Raw genomic sequence first — 25,120 nt, forward strand, 5'->3', positions numbered from 1 at the left:
GGAGTGAACAAAGTCAAATAAAGGAAAAAGAAGAGGAGATAAAGCAGGAGAGTGCTGCTATGTTATACTGAGTAAAGTCAAAAGAAAAGATGAGAAAAGGGTGTGGAAAAGAGAAGTGGTTGTGAGACTGATTGTGGCAACAGTAAACAACTTAGGTTTTGTTTGAAATCACATGTTATATCTCTAACTTTTTTTATCTGAATCTCAGTTCAGTTCTGAAACTAAATGTGGGTGAGGGTTGAGGAATCAGCTGTCAGGTCATGTGGTAGCAAGACAGGAAATTTGGACCCAAACACAGACTGGCAGAAGCTTTTAATGTATGTAAACAGGCTCTCAGGCACAGGCACGTGAATAAGATGAAGGTGGATGTGAGACAGAAATAACAGCTGAAACAAATAAGGGCCCAGCTGATGAGGGAACTGGGATCAGGTGCGTAACTGCAGGGAAACTTGATTTAGACGTGATTTCAAAGAGTATTTGTATGAATTTCTTCATGAATGCTGTCTCTGTTACAGTTATTGAATTTAAACCGACAGCAGAGAGCAGGTAAATGTCTTTTCCAGAATTCGGTCTGTGGAAGCTCGAACCTGTTCGCTGGGATTCCATAGTGAGTCATGTGTTTCTGCCCGAATCTACAACAAGACTGTTATCTTCTTGTTATGACATCAATGAAATGAAACTACCATATCTTAGTGTGAATAGTGACCTGTCGACACACTCTATATCATGATAGTATGGTAGATACTTGTGAAGTAAAGAGTTCATACTGTGTGTGTTCCAGGGGCTGCTGGCAATCACAACATCTTTTGGATTTTTAAAGGAGAGAAGAATGGATGCATGTGTCCAGGAGCAGAATGGCATCTCCTCCAACCTCTCAAAAAGAGGTGAAAAGCCACAAGTTAAAAGATGGCTGTTATTAATCCTCCTCCTGCCGGGTGGACTTGGCCAAGTTGCTGGGCAAGGTGATCATATTTGCAACATTGCCATGGTTACAGATTGTACACAGATTGTCTGTCAAGGTCTTACCCAGACAGAGAGGGCAGCTGATCCCATTGTATGTGACTCTCCTAGTGACAGGTGTGAGCTAGCTGACTGTAATGATGCCTATTCAGACTTGTATGCTAAAGGAAAACAAGGGCGGGCAACAAATCCAACTGAGTCTGAGTTTGCAAAGCTTTTACCCAAAGTGCTGATAGCTCAGTCAACTCCTTACACCTCGCTGGCTAAGACCACATATTCTCAGAAAAAATGGATGGAAGAAACGTTGTGTGCTGATTCTTACGAGGAAGAAGTGACAGAGAAGAAGGACATTTTTTATAATGATGTTTACAAAGTCAAGAATCTGATGAAACTGGGCGAGTCAGTTTGTGAAATCTATGTTGATAATCATGCTGCTGGAACAGGCTTTGTGCTGTTTGATAACTTCATCCTGACAAATGCACATGTATTGAATGGTCACGTTGATGAAAAAACAATGCAGGTAGATGTAGTGGCTCTATTCAATTATGATGATCCTCAGTCTCTCACAAATGTCTATTACTTCACCTGTGAGGAAACATTAATTGACTTAAATGAGGAGGAAGACTATGCCATACTGGAGCTCAACCCTGAGAGCCACTCCATCGATGAAGACACAAAAATAGAGGTACCACCAGGGCTCCTGAAGAATTTTGGTCCAGTGCCTCAGTCCGGTCAAGCTTTTATCATTGGTCACCCAGGAGGAGGAGTGAAAAAATTGGATTCTACATATATAATTGAAAAAAAGGACAGGGTACAGGCAATCAACGATCATTTACGTCAGCACAAAGACCATCTATACACTGCCCACTCCATCATTCAAGAAATCACAGATCAACAAATTGAAGACATACTGACTGGTGGCACTCTGGCAGAAAAAGTAGTTACCTACAAAACTTTCATGTCTCACGGCTCCTCTGGTTCCCCAGTGTTTGATGGCCATTGCCGAGTTTTTGGTTTGCACAGCGCAGGATATAACTATGAATTACTACAGAAAAACTATTTTGTGATAGACTACGCCCATCCTCTGCTCACTATATTTAGAAAATTTGTAAGAAATCTGAAAGAAACTGGAAAAGAGGAGCTGTTCAGAAGAGTTAAGGAGGAAGCAAAAGAAAACAAATATCTGGAAGGGATAATGGAGAGCGAGATGCTGAGGAGCCAATGGAGATTGGGTATAAATCAGAAGCATAGGGCAATATGAAACATATCTAGCTACACATATTAGTGTCTTGAATTAGGACCAGGCAAAGGGTTAAGGTTCATAAAAGATGTTGGAAGCTTAATGGGTATTTTGCTTATGCCCTGTGCCACACCTGAGAAAGCAGCAACGGCCAGGTCTTGGATTGTGTTTCCTGTTTTATCTTATTTCTTGATGTCTCATTTATTAATACTTTTTTTTTTTTTTTTTACCTCTTTCTCTTTTATGTTTTTTTTATTGTTTAAAGGGACATTGTGTAACTTCTCCTGTTATCTATTCAGGAAAATCGATTATTTGGTTCTTCAGTCTGTTTTTCATTAACCAGTAATCCCCCCATCAACAACCTGAAGTGTTCCTTTCAGCTCTGAATGAGCCGTTCATATCATTCATATCTCCATGGAGCGGGTAAGCTCGGTGCTGGCTGCCATGTGGTGTCTCCATGTTTTTACATTCAGTGGCAGCGTGACGGTAGGAAACCACGGAAACTCAGCGGAGACACCGGAGCTGTCGGCTCAGGTCGAGGTGGCGTCTGTGAAAAGTCACCGCGGTAACGCAGTGAGGAGGAATGGAGCGTTACACTGATGCTGCATTCACCTGCAGTCGGGCAGACGGCCGTCGCTAACAAACCAGATGTCATTTTAGTCACAGAAGTCAAGAGAAAGCCGGTAAAACAACACGACATCGCCATGACAACATATTGTCATGTGTATTGTTTTGCCTCGTGCTGACGGACCACTTGTTGACATAGAGGCTTGTTTATGCCGTTACGTGCAGCAGCCGTCGTCCGTCTGCCATCTAATCGATTCCACGTGAATGCAGCATGAAAAATACGATTGAGTTGCTTGCGATATACAACTGCAACGCTAGATGGGAGTAATTCTTACACAATGTACCTTTAATTTTTATATGAAATATTAGGACATCATTATGAATAAGACCATTTAACTCTCTCTCGAAACCATTTTTTATTTTTTGGGGGGATGGTTTTATGTTTACCTTGATTGTTGTAAATTGAATAACTCTTCTAAATAATTGTCAGTGTGTTAGTATTTCCGGTTAATGATGATAATGTTGTTGTGTTAAATATCAGTGTGTTCTATGCATGTGTAGCCGATGTCGATCTGGCCCTCTGCGTTGTGTTTCTCACGGCCTGCCCTTGGTGGGGTTCGATCCCACGACCTCCCGCACCGGAGGCGACGATGCTAACCTCTTCGCCAAGAGGTTGACAACTGCTTGGCAAGTTGGTTAGCACGTCTTTTATGGGTGGAGTGAGTGCACATCCGTTACACTCACCCCCGCTGAACTCACTCCACCCAGGGCATCCGGGTCACGGCACCACTGTAGCCGATGTCGATCTGGCCCTCTGCATTGTGTTTCTCACGGCCTGCCCTAGGTGGGGTTCGATCCCACGACCTCCCGCACCGGAGGCGACGATGCTAACCTCTTCGCCAAGAGGTTGACAACCGCTTGGCAAGTTGGTTAGCACGTGTTTTATGGGTGGAGTGAGTGCACATCCGTTACACATGACTACACGTTGAAATCACCTAGGTTTCCCTGCACACCCACCTTTTGTTACCTGTTCAGTTCAGCTCATTCACCTGCCTGTTCGTCAGTGGTAAACCGGGTCCCCACATTGTACATTAATGTGTTTACAACTGTATCTGCAGGCAAACATCACAAGGTTTCTATAGGTTCAAAGTTGCTCTACAGGAATCTGATCTGACAGATATCTACGGTAGCCCTGAGGGGTCAACTCACAGCAAAACACACACACAAAATAAAATGTGCTACAAATCCAGAAAACAACCTCATCTGTTGGACTAATGCTAATTAGACTATAAGAGGGTATGGGTTTACGTCACTGTGTTCGTACAGAGTGGCAGAACCCCTCAATGTGGCGAAGAAACCGGGTAAAACATGTACTAGTATCACAACAAACTGAGGTCAGAAGGACTCGACAATGATCCGTACCAGAACCCAAAATCATCTGGTCCACGGACACTGACATGTTGACAGAAATCACTAAATCATTTCAAAATTAATTTATTCAATCAGTCATGAGATTTAAACAGAAACCAAAATTAACCACTGGTCTCTGCCTCCTCCTTCAGTACATGTATACGGTCACATTGTTTACGTTGTATGTTTTATTCAATCCTGTAACACACACCGATTACAGCTGTTACTCTTCGGCCTGACACTTAAACCTGAGTTGCTTCTATACTGAAAAACTCTGACATGTCAAACTGTAGGATGTGTTAGAGACTAATTCATCCGTCTAACCATCAGAACTATGACACCTGAAACCGTAAACACAGCTGATCGATCGAAAAAAAATGACCGGTTGAGTGAATTTACTTTCCGTCATTGAAAACAACAGGTTCTTGAATGTAACGCGACCAAAGTCAGACGTATCCTCAAGATGTTTTGCAGTTCTGTTAGGAGTTAGATATGTCAGACTTGCGACTCTGCCACTCGTGGTTTTTACCACTCAGTGGGCGTTCTGCAGTGACTTCCGAGCACCGTGACATAACGTACCCTTGATACCATGTGAATCATGTGATATTGACGTTCTAAAAAAAAACAGACAAATTCAGCTTATTGTGAAACCCACTAACAGGAAGCTGTCTGCACAACTTCTAAAGTCAAAAAGAAGAAGAACTAAAGGCCCCAGACCGGTCCCTCGCTTTATCGTGACCCCAGATCGGCCGCAGCTCCAGTTCCGGTTCCGATTCCAGTCCTGATTCCCGGTCTCAATCCCGGTTACTGTTCCTGGTTCTGGTTCCAATTGTGGTTCCAATTCTGGTTCCAATTGTGGAACCAGTTCTAGTCCCGGTACTGTTTCTAGTTCTATTTCCGGTCCCGGTACCGGTTCTGGTTCTGGTTGTGGTTCTGGGTTTCAGTCTTGGTTCTGATCCCAGTTTCAGTTCCAGTCTTGGTTCTGGTCACGACCACGACCTTGGTCCTATCACAGCATCTGGACCCATCCAGACTCTTGCACTCAGTCTCTTCCAGCTCATGAGTGTTTGTGTGTTCATGTGTTTGTACTGGTCCACGCTGACGCTCACCACCATCGGAGAAACGCCGCCACCTGTGGAGAACTCTGAGTACATCTTTGTCGTCACTGACTTTCTGGTGAGTGTCTCTAATTAGTCAAACTACGTATAACAACAGGATCGCTCACAAGCCAAGAAATGTTCAGATTCTCATGTTTTATTTTATTCTATTGTCCAGGTGGGTGTGTTGATCTTTGCCACCATCGTCGGTAACGTCTGCTCAATGATCACCAACATGAACGCAGCCAGAGCCGACTTCCAGGCTCGAATTGACGCCATCAAACAGTACATAAGCTTCCGAAAGGTAAGTTAGTTATTTAAGTGGTTCTAAAACTTTTTACCCCCATTGGACAAAATTTTGAAACAAACGAGAAACACTAGAAATACTGAAATATTTGTTCTGAGACTGAACAACATTACTTTCTTTGTCAATGTATGTCCAAAAGTGGTGAATTTAAAACAAAAAAGTGAAACATTTCTAGGAAAACCTGCTAAAACTGGTGAATATTCTCCAAAAAAGTTTAACATTTGGGGATTTTTTTTTCAATTCTAGAAAAAAGTGGCAAATTTTCTCCCCCCCCCAAAAAGTTTAAAAATTTCTAGAAAAAAGTGATACAATTACTCAAAAAGTTTTTTTTTTTTAAATCTTGAAAAAAGTGGTACATTTTCTCAAATTTTTTTTTTTTTTGAAAATTTCTAGAAAAAAAGTGTAAAAAATTCCAGGAAAAAAAGAGGTAGAATTTCAAGTAAAAGTTCTGGACCCCCTTGAACCCTCACAAGGACTTTTGGCGCATTTCCACTAGCACGGCTCGGCTCGGCTCGGCTCGGCACGGCTCGGCGCGCTATTTGCGTGTTTCCACTAGCACACAGTACCTGCAACCAGGTACACTTTTGGTATCACCTCAGCCCTGGTTCCAAGCGGGCCGAAGCGTTACTAAAACGTGACGTCAGCCGACTGCCTTCCACTGATTGGCCGATGAGCGTCGTCACTGGAAGCGTCATAACCGACCGACAACAGAAATGTTCCTGCTGAAGCCTGTTATTACCAGAGAATTTCTAATATTGAGACTGGCTCTGTTATTACGTGACTTTATTAAGTTTTAATATTTTTTCATGCGAGAAAGTAACTGTTTAGATCCCCATGTGCGGTTAGTTTATCCAAACGACGGCTGTTTAGAAGTTTGCCCCGATGTTTTTCGGAGAAGTGAAGCTCCAGGTCCGAGCAGCGACCGCGACATCACAGAGGCAGCAGCCCGGCTCCTGACGTGCTCTGCCGGCCAGCCTACCATCGTCACCCCGAGGAGAAAACGACCGCTAATTAACTTACCCGATGGCTTTTAGAGGTTTACCACCGGCTGGTTAAACTCTAGCAGCAGTTTGTTTGTGGTTAGAAAGAAGAGCAGCACCGCCTTGGGGTCTGAACGCACAGAAAACACCACATTTACATCAATAAATAAATGTTTTACAATGAACCAGGCCGATCTCAGAGCTGGCAAGACTCTCCGGTAAGGCATATTGAACGGTTAAATGCCGTTAACGGGACGAGAGCAGTCAAAACGGCGGTTTAAAGCTAGCTACAGCGAGGGTAGGTTCACTTCCTGTTTTCAAAGTAAAAGCACCAATTCTATCGTAATGGCTTTCCTTATGATAAAAGGCAGCGGGTATTTTATTTTGTGAAAATAACCAGAAGTGTGTTGATCACTACGGCTAGCTTTAGTAACGCCGACTTCGTCGAAACAAAATTGTAAACAGCTGGTATTTTGTCAGATTTTCAACACGTTGGGGATCTAAACGACTACTTTCTCGCCTGAAAACGATTCAAATGTTGCTAAAGTTATATATTTACAGAGTTTAGAGCGTTGCTCGGCGCCGTGTAAATGACGTCACGGCGGCACTAGTGATACTCAGTTGTAATGGAAACACAACCAAACCGAGCCGAGCCGTATCGAGCCGAGCCGTGCTAGTGGAAATGCGCCATTTGAGAACCACTTACTTATGTAGTTTGGGTCGCTGCCACTACTTAAAAAAAAACGAGAGGAAACACTGCACATAATATTGTTTGCACTTGAAAAAAAGAAATAAATATTTTATTTTATTTATTTTATTTTAACTTTTAACTTTAAATTGTTTCAATTTGTGGAAGAAGAAGAAGAAGAAGAAGAAGTTAAAAAGTTCATGCTTACATCATGCATGTAAAGAGTTATAATAAAACATTTCAAAATGCTTGTGCAACTCGGTTAAATAAAAGTCTGTTGGTCCAGTCATATATTTTGTCATTGTAGTTTTCTTAAAATCTCGTCTCGTCTCGTCTCGTCTCACACCCCTAATGAAAAGTCTCTAAATACCAAATCCTCTGACCTTTAACCCCTCCCCCACCTCTCTTTACCACGTCCAGGTGACAAAGGACCTGGAGAAGCGAGTCATCAAGTGGTTTGACTTCCTGTGGACCAACAAGAAGGCGGTGGACGAGCGCGAGGTGTTGAAGTACCTGCCCGACAAGCTGCGAGCTGAGATCGCCATCAACGTCCACCTGGACACGCTGAAGAAGGTCTGCACTCTCACACTCCGTCGGGCCACCACTCTGTATTTAAGAACCAGCTCAGACCAGGTGTCGGTTTGTTTGTTTATTATACGGATCCCCATTAGCTGCGGCAAAGCCACAGCTATTCTTCCTGGGGTCCAACAGTATCAAATATCAGAGGTGGCAAAAGTACTCATATTCTGTACTTAAGTAGAAGTACAGATACATGTGTAAAAAAATACTTGGGTACAAGTAGAAGTAGAAAAATTAAAAACAAAGAAAATACAAAAAACAAGTGAGCAATATGCCTCACCTAATAAAACAAAATCAGAGTGAGCATTTCCACTTTGTTACTGTGCTTTATCCATTTTTTTGTTAGTAAGTCATCACATACTAAACCAAATTGCATCCATATCTACATATTATATATGTATACATTATTTCACATCAACTTACACTTCATATCATATTGTATATACATTCAGCATATAGATTCATTCTGCAGTTTACACATTATAGGTGTTGTGTTCTCTGTCGTCGTCCTCGTCGTCCTGCAGGTTCGTATCTTCGCGGACTGCGAGGCCGGCCTGCTGGTGGAGCTGGTGCTGAAGCTGCAGCCTCAGGTCTACAGTCCAGGAGACTACATCTGTAAGAAGGGCGACATCGGCAGAGAGATGTACAGATGTTACTGGTTCAAAATTGCGGACTTCACGCGTGGTCCACGCGAGACGGCACAAGACTCAGGCATTTTTTTTCTTTGGCGAGACAAGAGGTTTTAATGAAAAGCCTCAATGTGCCAAAACAACCGCCAGGTGGCATCTGTGAGAACGGAGGACGACAGGCGGATGACTCAGTGATCTGTGCAGTAATCCACAGCTTAAACTCTAGGCTATTAAACTAGAACTAACTACTGTATACCCTGCCTAAATCACATTTTATTGTAATATGATAAAGCCTGTCTTGCTTTATGACTTGATGATTATGTATCACAAATTATGAAGGATCATCTGCGCAAGGCAAAGATGATAGCATCAACAAAACACGTCGTAACACACGCGGCTGTATGGGACATGCTTTTATTTAATTCAGCACTCACTTTAAGTTAAACACTTTTTAATTCATAAAAACTGCTCGGCAGCGAGAAACGGACGCGTTTCGGCAATCAGCCGTCCTCAGCGTTTTTTGACTTTGAATTTTTTTGGACTGGCACCCGATTCACCCGTTCATACCTTGAGTTGAGCACGCCAGGTTTGCTGATTTTATTTAATTCAGAACAAACCGCTTAGCAAAAATGGAAAATATAGTCTATAATAATTAATTGATCTGTTGTTTGGCCACTGTTTGAAAATAACCCGAATTATGAGCAAATAATCTGATCCAGAGCAGCAGTCATAATCAGACTTCTTCTAAATAAACCTAAACATTCATTCTTTTTTCTCTTCTTCTTCACAGGAGAAAATGAGGTGCGCTGCGCTCACGGACGCGTTGATGTTTTGTGATTTATCTGCTGCCTTGACTCTGCCCTTTATACATGTGCGTTCAGATTAACAATAAAACAAGCCATGGTTGAGTTTATTGAGTTAATAATCAGCATCTTAGTACCTCTGATCCGGAGCGATAGTGTTATGAAAATCGCTACAGTTGAACTGGTCTGGTTTTTAGCTGCTCAATCTCATTGTTTCAAAGAAAAGGGATTGATTTTTATAACGAAATGAAACGAAAACAATATTATATTGATACATTGTTGTAAAAAAAATCCAAAAGAAACGAAAATGAACTAAAGAAAATAACTTTCACACACACATTAAAACAGTGCGATTGGTTGAAAGCTGATAATGTGCTTATAAGCTGATTGGCCGAAACCAAGAACAAAGCCGCGTGAATGGCCAATCGCCATACGGCCGACATGTAAATCAGCTGTTTCGATGGGCGTTATATGAATAGAGATGTTAATGTGGTACTTTGCACATAGGCTACTTTCTGTAACTGGAAGAAAAACAGCCAGCTGGAAGAATGTGTTGCCTAAATCTTTTACTGTGTGGGAGATCTCCACCAACGTAGCCGGGGAGAAAGCAAGTGGGACCGTTCTGCCCAGTCTCTGAGCAGCGCACGTTCCACAGATAAGCTTCATAACGGGAGTAGCCTAATGTCAGTAGTTTCTGTTTAAAACATGCTGTTTCAACCGCCCCTCCTCTGTGTCTCAAACGACCCGCATAGGTGGGACGTTTGAGACAAATAACAACATACGTTTAAAGTTATAAAACAGCGCGATCATCCAACATATGTGTTAAATTATAGCCTATGTAACTAAGAGAATAGACATGTGAGTTGTTGATCACATGATAAAAATGTTTGTTTACATAACGTCACCTGCCCTAATGTGCGTGTCCCTTCTTTTGTCTCTAGTATATTTCCCACAACTTTAGAACAAAGAACTGACTCATGCCAGATTTTTTTTCTCTAGCTTTATTTAAAATATACAGCAGCTTTATATTAGGCTACAGTCACCAGCAGGCACACAAACAGCATCCCCAGGACAGGATATCGATTACGGTCACATGCCAGTCGCTCCTCCCTTCAGTTCTATAACTTTCTCAATGACACTGTCCAGATGATCGATGTACTTATTACAGACGCTGATGGTCAGCTTCTCCATCCAAAATGTCTGGATCGCTGCTTCCAACTCCTCCCTGTTAGTTGGTTTCGCCTCAGAGCGGTTTAGGGTTATTTAGAAGAAGAAGTTATTTAGAGCGGTTTATTTAGAAGAAGTCTGAGTATGACAGATGTATCTCTATTCATATAACGCCCATCGAAACAGCTGATTTACATGTCGGCCGTATGGCGATTGGCCATTCACGCGGCTTTGTTCTTGGTTTCGGCCAATCAGCAAATAAGCACATGGCTAATGATCAGCTTTCAACCAATCGCACTGTTTTAATGTGTGTGTGTGAAAGTTATTTTCTTTAGTTCATTTTCGTTTCTTTTGGATTTTTTTTACAACAATGTATCAATATAATATTGTTTTCGTTTCATTTCGTTATAAAAATCAATCCCTTTTCTTTGAAACAATGAGATTGAGCAGCTAAAAACCAGACCAGTTCAACTGTAGCGATTTTCATAACACTATCGCTCCGGATCAGAGGTACTAAGATGCTGATTATTAACTCAATAAACTCAACCATGGCTTGTCTTATTGTTAATCTGAACGCACATGTATAAAGGGCAGAGTCAAGGCAGCAGATAAATCACAAAACATCAACGCGTCCGTGAGCGCAGCGCACCTCATTTTCTCCTGTGAAGAAGAAGAGAAAAAAGAATGAATGTTTAGGTTTATTTAGAAGAAGTCTGATTATGAATGCTGCTCTGGATCAGATTATTTGCTCATAATTCGGGTTATTTTCAAACAGTGGCCAAACAACAGATCAATTAATTATTATAGACTATATTTTCCATTTTTGCTAAGCGGTTTGTTCTGAATTAAATAAAAGCCTGTCCCATACAGCCGCGTGTGTTCCGCCGTGTTTTGTTGATGCTATCATCTTTGCCTTGCGCAGATGATCCTTCATAATTAAAAATAAAAAGTCCAGGCCGGCTGCATGGCTGACGGTGTCACCACTCTCATTATCACTGGCTGTTTGTGTTGTCTGTCAAAAAATGGATGAATGAAACGACTTTGTATCGGCCGCGTCTTCTATCGAGGGAAAGTTATTTATCCTATGTTTTATCGCCCAGCCCCAAAGTGACACAGACCCGTTCATTCACAAGAAATCATCCAGCTGCACTCTCAAACAAGGTGCGGAGTGAGAAATCTGCGGCACTACTGCACAGTACTGTAGTTGGCTCATTTTAAAAACACATTTTGGAGATGACGAGACAGATGACCGAAAAAAGAGAGTGAGACGTGGGCTATAGTCTACTGTAGCTGCCGTCGTTACATTTTGTCATTGAAAAACGAGGCTACTATATTATTTACTGTCTGCAGCTAGTTCTCCTTTCATCCTCTTGTATTCTGTATCATGAACAGCGCCACTCCTAATCGCGGCTATCAGGCTGTCATCATTGTCCCCAAAACGTCTGAGCAGTATTTAGTACGGTGCTGCCACCTAGAGGAAAACAGTTGTGGTGAAAAGTCACGCGATCACGCGATCCTGCAGTGCAGGAAAAAACCCGCAATTTTGAACCAGTAACATCTGTACATCATCAAGGAGGGAAAACTCGCCGTCGTGGCCGACGACGGCATCACGCAGTTTGTCGTCCTGAGCGACGGAAGCTACTTTGGCGAGATCAGTATCCTGGCTATCAAAGGTAAGCAGACAGCGCTTCTTAAAGGGATACTCCGGTGTAAGTTTAACCCGCATGGTTATTATAAAACTATAATAACCTTTGTTCTGAGCATTGTTTGTGGCTATGAATGGCTTTTTTGATGGCGGTTGGCTCGTGGATACAAAGACAGAAGTATTATCTGGCTGTCTATTAGGGCTGGGACGAAAACCTGTACTCTCTGTATGTAAAAAAGGCAAACAAATGCACATGGATTTTTGAAGAAAAAAAAAAGGATTTTTGAAAAAAAAAAAATCTATTTAAAAATTGTCAAAAAAGATATTGCGATATTTATGTGAATCGATTTTTTCTACTGTCTATGCTGTGGTCGCTACAACTAGAGAAGTTTGCAGTTGGCAAACTTGAAAAAGAGATTTTTTAATCTCAATGGATCATTCCTGAATAAATATAGGTTAAATAAAATCTCTGGTGGGGCAGGAGTTTCTAGTGGGTTAAACATAGGCAGGAAGATTTAATCACATGTGAGGTGGATTGTTTCAAAAACAAAACAGCAAAATCTAACAAACTGACGACAGCACAACATTGCTTCCTTATACCGTTGCTGTCCATTGTCAACAGGCAGTAAGGCAGGAAACAGGAGGACGGCGAACATCAGGAGCATCGGCTACTCCGACCTCTTCTGTCTTTCCAAGGACGACCTGATGGAGGCGCTGAAGGAATACCCCGACGCCAAGGCTCTGCTGGAGGAGAAGGGACGGCAGATCCTCGACCTGGAGGTACAGCCATGATGAACCTGCTCAGCACAACATCCATAGATATATATAAGAACTAGATGACTCACCCGCAGCTGTTTCCCAATGACAAAGCGTAGCCAGTACGGCGGCCATCTTGGGACGGGCAACTCTCTCCCTCAGAGCATTAAGCCTATGGTGCATGTTCTGCTATAATGACCATAACTTGCTCAGTTTTTGTCCGATTTCAAAACGGTTTGATTTTTATGAACGTCTATGCGGTTATGATGCATCATATTTAGAATCACGGATAATTTTAATAATGTATTTTTTTTGTAAAAGTAACATTATAGTGACATTATGCAAATAGTTAAAGTAATAGCTACATATTGATTTATTTTTCACAGAGTTATGAATCGTTTTTCTAGTGCAGATGACTGGATCACCATCTACTGCACTGTAACTGCAGCCAGAGTCAGAGCAAGTTGCCCGTCCTCATATGGCCGACTGTGAGCTACGCCTGCGTGTAGTCCGATCCACCCCCTTGACAACATCAACTCACTACAGCAGGGGTTCTCAAAATGGGGTCCCAGCGGTCTTTGGTTCAAGGGGGTGAAATATTCCCACTTTTTTGTATAATTTTTCAAAAAAAACATTTCAGGAATTGTACCATTTCTTCTAGAATTTTTCAACTGTTTTTCTTTTCTTTCTTTTTAAAGAAATTTTACATTTTTTTCTAGAATTTTTCTTTTTTATATATACATTTTACCGTTTTTTTCTAGAATTTCTCTCTTTTTTTTAGACATTTACCACTTTTTGCTGAATTTTTCAACTTTTTTTTTTTTAACAAATTTTAACTTTTTTATTTTTTTATTTTTATTTTTTACAAATTTTACAATTTTTCCTAGAATTTTTTAAAAACGTTTTTTTTTTCGAGAAATTTTACCACTTTTCTTTCAAGAAAAATCTTAACTTGTTTATTTATTTTATTCTTCATAAATCTTACCACTTTTTTTTTACTTTTTTTTTTTGAGAATTTTTTACCACTTTCTAGAAATGTTTAAATGTATTTGGAGAAATTGTATTACTTTTTTCCCCAGAAATTTCTCTACAATATTTCCAAAAATTCATGCTATTGGCCCTAATTTGAATGTACAAAAAAGTAACGTTCTTCAGCCTCAGAACAAATATTTGTGTATTTCTGGTGTTTGCTTCAAAATTTTGTCCAATGGGGGGGTCAGGTTGGATAAGTTTCTGTTGGTTTCAGTTGGTGCATGAGGCTGAGTTTGTTCTGATTGGTTTCAGCTGGTTTAAGCTGGTTTGAAAAGTGAAGGAGATGCCTCCTTGAACTCTGAACCTTGGTAGCCTGGTCGCGCCCACACTAGTGACGTCAAGCCTCGCAAAAGCGCTGCTGACTTCTAGTCTGGCCAACCGTGCTATTAACTGGATTTCTGTCTCCCGAATTTTCGGGAACTCCACCCTCTTTTTCGAGAGCCAATCAACGTCGAGCCTCTCCAACGGCTCTGGGTAGAGGCGTGTTCAAGCAGTAGAGCAGCGACCGGAACCTCATTGTAAACAGCAGCATGGAGCGGTGTGATTGGTTTAAGCTTCGACACCGCCTATTCTGGCTTCGACCAATAGCAGACTGAGGCATTTGAGGGGGGCGGGTAAACCAGGTTTGAAGGATGCGCTTTGAGAAATGGATTCTCTTAACGTCTTGGCCAGACCCAATGCTGAGTATCAACATTGGAAAGTCGTGCCAACCAGGCTAGAACCTTGGACTCTCTCCTTTACACCTGGTAGAAAGTCTTTATTGTTTGTTACTTGAAGACAAAGTGAGGAGTTGTTGGAGGAACAGCTCCACCTGCTGGAGAGTTCACACACCTGCACCGTCTGAGGCCTCATCCCTGCTGGAGGAAACTGAGATCAAAGGTCCTGTTGTTGATCTGGATCCAACTGATGAAGCCTGATAACTAAGATGATAATTAACACAATAAACACCTCTCTCCACTCTGAGTCATGTCCTCCACTGTCCAGCAGGTGGCAGAGTGACCTGTGGATCAATGCAGCTCATCAGGTCCAGGTCTGATCTGGTTCTGTAGTTTACACTGATTCACTGATGAGAGTGAATGAGTTCACTGAGCTCCACTCTGACCAGTGAACGAGGGTCTACAGAGTCCCATGGGTCCTGGTCTCTGGTCCCTGTGGGTCCAGAACTCCTGTCAGAGACTTTACAGAGTGAACCTTATCAATAGTTTTTATTTATTATTGTTTTAATGACCTTTATTCAAAATCTCTTTACAAATGAACAATAAAACAAAATGGCAGCTATTTAAACACAGTGACCACTCTAGTTCCCTCATCACTGACTCAGACTGTGAGAGTTTGTCACCACTGGTGGTGTTCAGGCTGTTTCTAGTCTGTGCTGGTGGTTTTGGTAGCTCTGTAGTTTCTGCTCTGAGGAGGTGTGGAGCGGTTCACCACAACCAACACGGAACCAGTCACATTTTCCATCAGATGAACTCTGTGAAACCCAAAGAACCACACGAGAGAAAACAAGTGAAGATACCAGAGCAAACAGTTAATAACAGTGCTTTAATTGGGGAAAAATAAGTGCCGTACTCCCCTTTTCAGCTGTTGGCAGGTAAATTAGGCGGTGGGCGGTCGATACCAGCACATCATTAAGTGACAGGCTACTGTACATTTAAATAAGATGCTGATTTAAAAAAAAACGTTCAACTGAACTTTTCAGAAAGATTTTTAAGAAGTATTTTGTTGTTAAAATCCACCTGTGAATAATGTCTTTAGTAGGCTACCATTGGGAAGTCATGTTAATGGCTTTATACTGTAACTCACAAAGGTTTTAGTCGCTCCACATTCACGTCTCGTCTGCAGCACATGGAGTTACATGTAGAAAAGAAGGTTTGACATCACAAGAGACACGTTGGACTCTGTCCTGAAGGACTTTTACCAACTTATCTACATCATTATGTTCATATGTTTCATATATAAACTATGACAACACAGGATGTACTGTGGGGAGGGGCTGAAGCAGCAGGACATCAGTGGTGGGACAGGTGTGAAGGAGTGAAGTTTGTCTTCACTGAAGCGTAGACGACATCCGGCTTCGGTGGACACTCTGAACACAGACACACAGTTCAGTCAATATGAGTCCTATCTGTCCTCTACCTGCCCTGTCCTTGTCCTCTAACTCTCCTCTACCTGACTTCACTTCTTTCATTCTCTGGACCCGGTATGACCTGGTAGTGAGACAAGTACCTGATGACCAGACTAACTGGACCGTCCCTGGAGGACCTTCTGTGATTCTGTGATCAACTATTCTGTGATCCTGAGGAGTTCCCAGGCCTGATGGGAACCTGAAGACCAGAAGAAACCTCCAAAGACTGGACAAACCCCACCGGTCTGAAGACTGAAGATCAGAGTCTTAACATATCACACAGTCCAGGGTTTATACTGACCTGATCTGGTCCAACCTGGTCCAGATCATTTCAGTTAAATCATGTTAATTCTCAGAGATAAAATCAAATCAGCTCAGTTGGTAGAGCACCCGTCCCATGTGAGGCTATAGTCCTCACTGCAGGCGACCCCGGTTCGAATCCCCTGCCGAGCGGTCCTATCCTGCATGTCAACCCCCCCCCCCCCCCCCCTATCAACTGGTTGACCAACAGGAAACCAATCAGCTAATACTTTGATAATCAATCAGTCATCAGGTAAAACTACCAAATAGTTGCTTAAGGAGAATCTCCCTGTACTAAGTTCCAACATGAAGATCAGCTTTACCTCTGGTCCTGTTTGCTACTTGTCCATAAGTGACGTTGTCCGTCCTCACCGTTGAGTAAAGTGCAGCTGGTTCCCTCTCTGGAAAACAGAACAGACTTCAGATCAGAGCAGGAACCACAGCTGATACCAACACTGGTCCTTTATTTACTGCTGGACTTAGGACCCTGAGGAGGACGGGACATGTGATGCTACTGAGGTCAAGTCAGGACTCTATAAATATTTGTGGGTTTTCACACTTGTGCCTTGACACGTCTGCTGTGAGCAATAACCTCAAACACACTGTCACACCGTGTGCATGAGCATCATTGGGCAGAGCAGAAAAAAGAAGAGCTTTAGACCACAGCTCAGTGTTTTCTACAGGAGGAAGCTGCTGCTGTGGTTTTACATGCAGAGTTAAAAAAAGATAAAAACCGTTAGAGAAGCAGCTGAACGTCTCTGCTCTGTCCACTCTTTATATTCTGCTACACATTTTACAAATCAATCAATCAATCAATCAATCAATCAATCAATCAATGATAGACAACACTCATCACTCAGTGATACCAAAGCAGAATCACTGAACGGACAGTTTGTCAGAATAAACTGGTCTTAATGGTGTCAAACCAAACTGGGAGGAGTTGAACTGGTTCTGGTGTTGGACCATGATGGTGAAGAAGGAGAAGAAGAAGAGCAGCTGTACCTCTCGTCTTTGATCTGCCGTCTTTGATGACTATTGGTCCATAGGTGACGTCCTGAGTCCTCACTGCAGAGTAGACGGCAGCTGGATCACTCTCTGGACGGGACACAACACATCACATGAGGAAACTGTAGGAAACATGATAGTTCTTCTAATGTGAAGTTTTGGGATGCTAGTGTAGTATGGTCTTGTTTAACTCTTAAGACAAGTTTCCAGTTCTGGCGCACACAAAATGGTGTCATCAGCATATTGTGTGACTGTGCTGATGTGTGGGCTCTGTTTAAATCCTTGTGTAACTGCTGCTGGCAGGACTCAGCTAAAATAGACTGAACCAGTCAGAACCTGGTCCTGTCCACCTTTAGGGGTTTCACGCCAGTAGGGCTCCGTACCAGTTCTGATTCCCAAACCCAATTTTTAATTCGCCAGTTTTTCAGACTGAAAAAATAACAGGTTCAGAACCTGAAAAGTTGGTTCTTCCCTGTGAAACGTGACATCATCATCAGTGGGCGTGTCTTATTCTAGGCTGTGAAGACGAGCAGGAAGGAGAAGGAGGAAGTAGCGACTGACAACGTGGAGGAACATAATCTGCAGTGGTCTGATGAAGAAACTAAATGTTTGGTGGATATTTGGTCAAAGACAGAATTTAAAGAAAAGCTAGAAAGCAGAACAAGAAAGAACAAGTTGGATGAATTTATCTTTGGGGCTTAATAAAGTAACTCTGATTTTTGGATTTCGTGGTCGAGGCTGGGTTCAATCCAACACTAGACCAGATCATTAAAGGGACAACGAGGAGTTTAGGAAAAGCAAAGTGTTTTCACACTACATTTATGAGCCTCCGCGCACCGTGAAATTCTTTGACCGGCGCAAGACAGACTCATGTTAGGTTCAAAGACGATCACATACCGTCGTAGTTCCGACCATAAACGGCGATTCGGCGCGTTATTCTCATGACTCGCCACAAAACCAAAAGTAAGGAAATGCTGGTCGGCTCGCCCAGCATTTCCACCACCACTAATAATAACAAAATAACGATAGAGACAAAACGATATATTTATAGAAAATGGACCATTAACAAGTGGTAACGTAGATTCATCCACATTAATATGAGACTTTTTTATAACCAAATAGAAACTCCGCATTGTCCCTTTAATAAACTTGGCTGCCATTTTGCGCCAAACGGCCCCTCCGACCACCACCATCATCATTCATACACATTCACACAAGGCTATTATACAATGGGTGAATATTTACAGTACCTGCTGTATTTGCTGTTGGTGTCAAATAAACAGTGTTTAATACTGAAGGTTTGATCATATCAAACATTTCCTATATGTGCGTGTATGACCCAGATTGTCTCTAATAATAGGCTCAGAGTGGAGTGAGTGCAGATTCTCAGGTATGTTCATAAAAACAGGAAGCTGTTTCACCACAAGATCAGAGAGCAGCAGCAGCTCTGTCTCCTGCCAACACTCAGTTAACCACAGACAGCACAAGACACATCTCTACCCCACCCCCACAGAGTCAGGCTGATCTGTCCTTCATATCTGAGCTGAGGCAGTGATGAACTCTGGGAAATGAGGTCTATTTACATTATATATTTTATTCCATATAGTTTGATGGATTGATTTTGTACAAATGACCTTATTGTGTAAAATGTCCCTGAATGCACCGTGGTCCCCACATCGCACACTGTCCAACAACGTCCTCATAAACACACACACTGTATTTTGTTTACCTACACTTGTGAGGACCGTCACTGTCTCAGTGTCCAGTCACTGAACAACGACTACAAACAACTGATGTCGACATCCAACCTTCACCCTGACAACAACAAATAAATAAAAACATTACCTCGGCTCCCTCTGATTGGCTGCTGTTGGTTACGTGATATTTTGACGTCACTGTACATGATGTCATCTGTGATGTCATTTCCTCCAACTTCTTCATCATCAGCTGGAAAGAACCAAATTGAACATCAACAAAATGTATTATAAAACTTGACTTTTGAATTAAGAAACTAAAAAAATAAATCAGTGTCTCACCTTTAGGTTTCCTCTGGACACAGTGTCTGACCAGTAGAACCAGTAGAAGCAGAACACCGACTGATGCAACAATAAGCAGCACAAAGAGAGGCGAGGAGGTTGTAAGTAGAGGTGTGGTGGTCGGACTGTCTGAAAATAAAACAAAAAAACAAAGAGTTAAATGACAAAGGTAAAACATAGAGGAGATTTTTGTTTTTGCTTTTCCTCAACTCTCTGAATCAAATGTTGTCACCTGTGACGGTGATCCAGCTGGATGGAGACCTGTGACCTGTGATGTTACAGCTGTAGAGGCCTTCATCAGACTTGGTAACATGGTGGATGGTCATGTGACGTGTAGGCTCAGTCCTGATGAGGGAGCCATCTTTATAGAAAGCAGCTGGGGGGTTGGAGGGAGGGGTCTCCTTTGATTGACAGCTCAGAGTGACATCATGTCCCTCCATCACAGGGAGGACAGGACTCTGCAGGATCACTGGTCCACCTCAACACAGAGACAAAGTACAGCAGTTGATCCATTTCCACACAGCTTCATCAACACTGACTCCACAGTCTGATCTTACCAGGCACAGTGATGTTGATGCTGCTGCTGCTTGTTGCTCCCTCTCCAGACTCACACCAGTAAACTCCACTGTCCCATTGATCAACGTAGCTGATCTCACAGGAGGAACCAGTTGGTTTTCCCCACCCGTCTCCACACTGAGTCCTCTGTCTTTCAGTTGTGTTCCTCATCACCTTCCATCCAGCAGAGCTGTCGTCCTCCTCACAGCTCAGAGACACTGAGTCTTCTTGAAACAGCTGAGAGCTGCTGGGACTCACAGTCAGACGAGCTGTGGGAGGAGATTAATTGTATTCAAACATATAAATATGATCATGTGTCTCCAGCTATTAAACGTTAATGAAGAACTCAGCTCATTAGGGCCACGGGCCATCGCACCGGGCACTGGTCCATACAGCTATGAAATGGCTCGATCGGGATCGATCGGGGATCGGTATGCTATTGCTTTTCTCAACAGTTTACGAAACTGCTAAAATTTTGCATGTAAATCAATGGGACGGACGGAAAAAAAAAAAGCGAAAATGAACAATCATTGGAGTTTAACAAACGTCTACTGCTCAGGCATACTTTCACCTAGAGACTTCATTTAAACTTTAAACAGTAGACACAAGTCTTGTGTATTGTCGTATTACTCCACGTTTTGATAGGTCATATAGTTTTTGATCAATCCCTGATCAATGACCATGATCATTTTTGGAGAAATTATGAGATTATAATGGTTGTGTATTGCACGGAATGTTCGTGTCAGAGCGCGTGACATCATCGGTTAGAGTGGGAGAGATGCCAGAAAAACTCTTTCCACACTCGGCCCGGCCACAATTTACACTCTACAAACATATTTTTTTCCTAATTTGTAGAAAAACTTGTTCTGTCTCTCACCATGTGCTCAAAATATCAGAGAGACTTACAGAATTTGAATTATCCGCCTCTAAGTGCGGCCACGTCTGTCTCTGCTCCTCATTAACTCTAGGGGTGTAAAGGTATACCATACTTCGGTATACCGCGGTGGTGTAAAGCCACGGCGGTGACACCGTGAGATTTACAAGCTCACGTTGACGGTAATTAATATTATGTGGCGCTGCCGGCGCAACTCCACTTACACGTCGGGAACTCAAAACATTTCACTTCATGTTCACATGCAAGTCGGCCGGAAATAGCTCGCTCCTTCGTTGGTTTCTCTTTTTTTCCCCTCTCCGGAGCTCCCCCACAGTTCATCAGGCACATGTCACTGTGCACACATGCTTTTGTTTGTTTACAACGGGCTTTTAGATCGGCTCCGGTGCCTGTAGCTTGCAGACCAATCACAAATCGTTCAGTAAGTCCTTAGAGCAACGTTGATCTGTGTTTTGTTCTGATAGGAGTTACTGTTTTGTCATGCTGAGCCTAAATGTGAGACCGGTGCAGAGGCAGAAAATGGCTCTTTTTCTCCACGTTTCTGTCTGTCTCAGCCTGCGGGGGCCCCTATCGCCATGGTAACCTCTTTGATCCTCAGGCCAGAGCTCGTTAACTTCATAAACAATCCACCTGGCGCTCGTTTAAATGTTTATAAACACAGACACAGCTAAATCAGACTGACACAGGATGCAGCTCATAACATGTGTCAAGTCAGTCACACACACACACACACACACAGGGGGAGCATACGTCAGTCCGACTGCCCACAAGTCCGACGGCTCATTTCTCCGACTACCCATTCTACAGTGTTGAGGTTAGGTTTAGGGTAAGGTTAAGGGTTAGGGCTACTTAAGTCGGAGAAGTGGGAGGTCGGACTGATGACGCAAAAATAAAGAAATGTATGGTCGGAGAAATGGGTAGTCGGACAGACGTCATGCGCCCCACACACAGACTCTAGAACCAGCTTCATGTGATTACAGTTACACACACACACACACACACACACACACACACACACACACACACACACACACACACACACACACACACACACACACACACACACACACACACACAGAGTTAACCTAATGTGGTTACAGCTCCTCCATATCAGTGCTTATAGAAAGATGATCATGTGTCTGTCTGATCAGCTGTGTCTTGACCTTAAGATCGTGGGTTTGATTCCCATGTTGACAGAGATGGCAAAACCGGCAGTAGCCCTGTGGGCCTTTCAAAATTTCCCAGAGGAAATTTTCTAGTTAGTATTATTCCAGCAACAGAGAGAGAGCACAGAGCTCTGAGCTTTAACGTTGTTGGAGCATCAACAAGACGCCTCAGGACGTTGATCATTGATCAACAGGATCAAAACACTGATGCTGCTGATGATCAGTCAAACCTGAGTTCATCCTGTTGTTGATCATATTCAGACGGAGAAAAGAGGCGTTCACTGACCTGTGTGTGTTGTGCAGCAGAGCAGAGACATCAGACCTGCAGAGACATGACATCAGCTTTAACAGGTCGACCTCCACAACACTTTAATACAAACATGAATAAACACCAGTTCCTGTTCCTCTGACTCCAGATCAGATGTGAGTGAGGGTCTGAAGCCGTGCAGAGACACGAGGTGACGTTCATCAGCTCTGCTCCACAGTCTGCTCTCTAACCGACAGCACGAGTCCTCATCACTTCATTCTCCTCAGGTAAAGATCACTAACTTTTCTTCTGTTGTTAAACGTTACAGTGAAGACACCAGGAAGAGGCTTTTATCTGTCTCTTCTGCTTTAAAAAGATCATTTATATTTTATATCTGTCCCTGTGTAGATTAGTCAGTTTTCTGATCAATAACTAATATTGATAAGTGTGTCAGTGTGTACTTACAGAGCAGCCTGTGTAGATTAGTCAGTTTTCTGATCAATAACTAATATTGATAAGTGTCTCAGTGTGTACTTACAGAGCAGCCTGTGTATATTAGTCAGTTTTCTGATCAATAACTAATATTGATAAGTGTGTCAGTGTGTACTTACAGAGCAGCCTCAGCAGAGATGTGTCGTCCATTGTTCCTCCTGTTAAATGAGCTCCTCACTCTGCGTGGTCACAGTAGTCTGTCTACACTTCCTTCCTCTATCTAGCTTTTGATGAAGGTGTTGGAGACGCTGCTATTTACAGATGTCCCTGAACGCCTCACATGTAGACTCAGAGACAGTGATGCTGAACTTTACAGTGGTTCCCTGAATGTGTCCTGTGCAGACAGAGTGGATGTAGCTGCAGCTGCAGTCAGGCTCTGGAGGGTTAACTCTTTAAAGCCTGAGGAACTTTTAAGTGTTATTGCCAGCTCCGGTAACTATAAATGCAGAGTAAAGCATGACTATTAGGGACAATGAATGAAAAACAGTGAAACCCTGATATTAATGGCATGGAATAAATACTCAAATGGCTTGTCATGGACCACAAATGTTAATCCCTATACTTCTTTATTGTATCATTTGTTTAATTTACTGGTCCACATGGCTTTATAACTGTTTAATACTAATTATGTCGTATTTGTCTATTTGTATACTGCAGTAAAACTACAACACACAGCTTAAAGGGATAGTAGCATTTTTTTAAAGTGGGGTTGTATGATCTACAAATAGCCCCTAAGTACTTTAATTGCAGTAGAAGACTCTCTGCACTCCTCCCGTTAGCAACGCCAGCCCATAATAGCCCTGCCCAGAGATTTACAACATGCAGTGTTGTGAATGGACCCAAAGAAACGGCCTATTTTCACGGCCTAAAAGAGGTTTTACCTGAAAAATAATACACAGTTCCATTGTTCGCTATAATATAATTTTTTCCAGCCCTTCAAAGTTCAGGAAAAACACAGTTTTTATTTGGACCTAACCAACTCACGTATCCCTCCGCCCAGGGTTAGCGCCCGCCGATCAGGCAGTTGGTTATAGGTCCAAATAAAAACTGTGTTTTTCCTGCACTTTGAGGGGCTGGAAAAAAATATATTATAGCGAACAATGGAACTGTGTATTATTTTTCAGGTAAAACCTCTTTTAGGCCGTGAAAATAGGCCGTTTCTTTGGGTCTGTTCACAACACTGTATGTTGTAAATCTCTGGGCAGGGCTATTATGGGCTGGCATTGCTGGGAGCGTGCCTATGTTCCCACAGCCCTATGTTCCCACAGCCCTATGTTCCCACGGCCCTATGTTCCCACAGTTCTAAGGTTTTCCTCAAAATTAGGCCCTATGTTCCCACTGGACTCTCTCTACCTATCTGGACTCTATCTATCTGGCCTGTCTAGCCTCTACCGGGTCTTTTTACTAAACTTAACCAACTCTTTTCTTCATTGCCTAAACCCAACCAATGGTGGGACCAAAGGGCTGTGGGAATAGGGCCTAATTTTCAGTGACAACAAAAGTTAGAAATGTGGGAACATAGGGCTGTGGGAACATAGGAATGACCCCGGCATGGCTAACGGGAGGAGTGCAGAGAGTCTTCTACTGCAATTAAAGTACTTAGGGGCTATTTGTAGATCATACAACCCCACTTTAAAAAAAATGCTACTATCCCTTTAACACATTATGGACTTTGTTTCATAAGCATGGAATCAATAAACGTACTTTAACTGGATCAACGACAGACTGTCTGACCGAAAGACAGCCAGACTTTGTACACTGGCATTCATACATCTTACTTCACAAACACTGAGCTATTTATGTGTCTAAATGTCTTTTGTAATTATAAATGAATGCCTCTTCAGTGACTCAGATACTAACTACTGAGTCTGACATGGTTTCATGATGCTGCTGCTGACTGTAACACAGATGTATTTAAACCAACACTAAGTAACTTTTCAGCCTTCATAAAATATTTTCATAACTTTTGTGATGATACATCGACTTACAACAAATTGAATGACACCTCTGTCGTGGCCTGAGGGGGTCTGTATCTCTTTCTCTGACACTAAGCAGCTTTGAGGAGCATGGTAGGAACCCTGCTCTCACTTTACTTTCACTTTCACTTTTGCGAGTCACAACAAGGAGGGAACAGGCAAAACAGCACTTTAGCAATGGATTATGTTTGTGTTTTCACTTTGAAATGATCCACTGGATACAGAAACTTAGTTTTGATGTCTTCTGTTAATTTTAATGCAGGATATTTACAGGGCTTCACGCTAGTGTTCATGGGAAATGGAGTCTTCCTTCAGGCATAACACTACCGCTTTGGTCCACAGGCGCCGCCAAACTCAACCAAAACTGAAAGTTCTTTAGTACTGCTTTAAAGGGCCTGTAGAGGGCCCCCCACTCTTTATACGGTGAGGACTGTAAACCATGTTAAATTCCCCTGGGTGATATTCT

The 25,120-nt window shown here is 42.5% G+C and overlaps 4 protein-coding genes across 4 annotated transcripts in view; 2 read left to right on the top strand and 2 right to left on the bottom strand.

Moving 5' to 3' along the window:
• The window catches only part of LOC311001345 (RING finger protein 175-like), a 100,421-nt gene that overhangs the window by 45,356 nt on the left and 29,945 nt on the right, over positions 1 to 25,120 (top strand). The gene's annotated exons all lie outside the window — the stretch shown is intronic.
• LOC311001463 (cyclic nucleotide-gated channel rod photoreceptor subunit alpha-like) lies at positions 5,255 to 12,864 on the top strand (the record flags this gene model as incomplete). The annotated part of the gene is made up of 6 exons (XM_083992551.1): positions 5,255 to 5,353; positions 5,453 to 5,578; positions 7,670 to 7,822; positions 8,353 to 8,471; positions 11,988 to 12,100; positions 12,695 to 12,864. 6 exons carry the CDS (start codon positions 5,255 to 5,257, stop codon positions 12,862 to 12,864), a joined length of 780 nt encoding a protein of 259 aa, XP_083848677.1.
• LOC311001385 (uncharacterized protein) lies at positions 15,862 to 19,233 on the bottom strand. Its single transcript, XM_083992470.1, has 4 exons — positions 19,136 to 19,233; positions 17,288 to 17,380; positions 16,609 to 16,686; positions 15,862 to 15,946 (listed from the first exon to the last, which is right to left on the bottom strand). The coding sequence occupies exons 1-4, from the start codon at positions 19,191 to 19,193 to the stop codon at positions 15,870 to 15,872; spliced, it is 306 nt and encodes a 101-aa protein (XP_083848596.1). The 5' UTR covers positions 19,194 to 19,233; the 3' UTR covers positions 15,862 to 15,869.
• On the bottom strand, positions 19,545 to 22,828 carry LOC311001464 (transmembrane and immunoglobulin domain-containing protein 1-like; the record flags this gene model as incomplete). Its single annotated transcript, XM_083992552.1, has 3 exons — positions 19,545 to 19,804; positions 19,884 to 20,150; positions 22,798 to 22,828. The coding sequence occupies 3 exons, from the start codon at positions 22,826 to 22,828 to the stop codon at positions 19,545 to 19,547; spliced, it is 558 nt and encodes a 185-aa protein (XP_083848678.1).

Source organism: Trachurus trachurus (assembly GCF_905171665.1).
Source record: "Trachurus trachurus genome assembly, chromosome: 18".
In the NCBI taxonomy this organism is placed as follows: Eukaryota; Metazoa; Chordata; class Actinopteri; order Carangiformes; family Carangidae; genus Trachurus; species Trachurus trachurus.

Bases quoted from the DNA above. Each gene is read 5' to 3' on its own strand.
- LOC311001385 (XM_083992470.1), bottom strand. From the start codon at position 19,193: ATGTACAGTGACGTCAAAATATCACGTAACCAACAGCAGCCAATCAGA. The intron at 17,381-19,135 runs GTAATGTTTTTA...TGTCCCGTCCAG, and splicing joins GCCAATCAGAGGGAGCCGAG to AGAGTGATCCAGCTGCCGTC. The intron at 15,947-16,608 runs GTAAAGCTGATC...GTCTGTGTTCAG, and splicing joins AGTAGCAAACAGGACCAGAG to AGTGTCCACCGAAGCCGGAT.